Here is a 1,029-nt window from a genome sequence, read left to right on the forward strand (position 1 = left end):
GTGGAATTTATCAATGAAGAGAGAAAACTACACAGTCGTGAGTGAATTTTTTTTCCAGGGTTTTTCCAGCTTTCATGAACACAAACTTATTCTCTTTGCAATATTTCTCACCTTGTATATTTTAACCCTGGCTGGCAATGTCATCATTGTGACAATTATCAGTACTGATCGCCACCTTCACACCCCCATGTACTTCTTTCTTAGTATGCTTTCAACTTCAGAAACTATGTACACATTGGTCATTGTACCACAAATGCTCTCCAGCCTCATAGGACAAAGCCAGTCCATCTCCTTGGCTGGCTGTGCCACCCAGATGTTCTTCTTTATCACTTTGGCCATCAACAACTGCTTTCTACTCACAGCAATGGGGTATGACCGTTATGTCGCCATCTGCAAACCTTTGAGGTACACAGTCATCATGAACAAGAAAGTGTGTGCCCTGCTGGTGTGGGGGGCCTGCAGCATTGGCCTGCTTGTGGCCATCATTCAGACTCCCTCTGTGTTCAGTCAGCCCTTTTGTGGTAAAGAGGTGACCCATTATTTCTGTGACATCCGCCCAGTTATGAAACTCTCCTGTGCTGACACCAATCTACATGATATAATTAATTTTATCATCAGCTCGCTTGTCATTGTGGTGCCCATGGGTTTGGTCTTCATCTCCTACATCCTGATCATCTCCACCATCCTCAAGATTGCCTCAAGTGAGGGCCAAAAGAAGGCGTTTGCAACTTGTGCCTCTCACCTCATCGTGGTCATTGTCCACTATGGCTGTGCCTCCATTGCCTACCTCAAGCCTGAGTCGGAGAACACCAAAGATCAGGATCAGCTGATCTCAGTGACCTACACCATTTTTACTCCTCTCCTTAACCCTGTGGTATATACTCTGAGAAACAAGGAGGTCAAGAACGCCCTTCACCGTGCTTTCATCAGAAAACCTTTTGCCTAGGATCTTAGGTAGTTTGACATAGAACTTATCATACTCTGGGTATGTTTGCAATCTGAGAAAAAAATGATCTTATTTTAATTTTT

At 44.0% G+C, this 1,029-nt stretch overlaps 1 protein-coding gene across 1 annotated transcript; it reads left to right on the forward strand.

Annotated features, from left to right (window-relative positions):
- Window positions 1–13: 13 nt before the first annotated feature.
- LOC102757685 (olfactory receptor 10J1-like) lies at window positions 14–946 on the forward strand. Its single transcript, XM_006777710.1, has one exon. The coding sequence runs from the start codon at window positions 14–16 to the stop codon at window positions 944–946; it is 933 nt and encodes a 310-aa protein (XP_006777773.1).
- Window positions 947–1,029: the final 83 nt, after the last annotated feature.

The sequence above is a fragment of the Myotis davidii genome, unplaced genomic scaffold, assembly GCF_000327345.1.
Source record: "Myotis davidii unplaced genomic scaffold, ASM32734v1 C63608633, whole genome shotgun sequence".
Taxonomy (NCBI): domain Eukaryota; kingdom Metazoa; phylum Chordata; class Mammalia; order Chiroptera; family Vespertilionidae; genus Myotis; species Myotis davidii.

Excerpts from the sequence above, each read along its gene's own strand:
- LOC102757685 (XM_006777710.1), top strand. The coding sequence starts at position 14 with ATGAAGAGAGAAAACTACACAGTCGTGAGTGAATTTTTTTTCCAGGGT.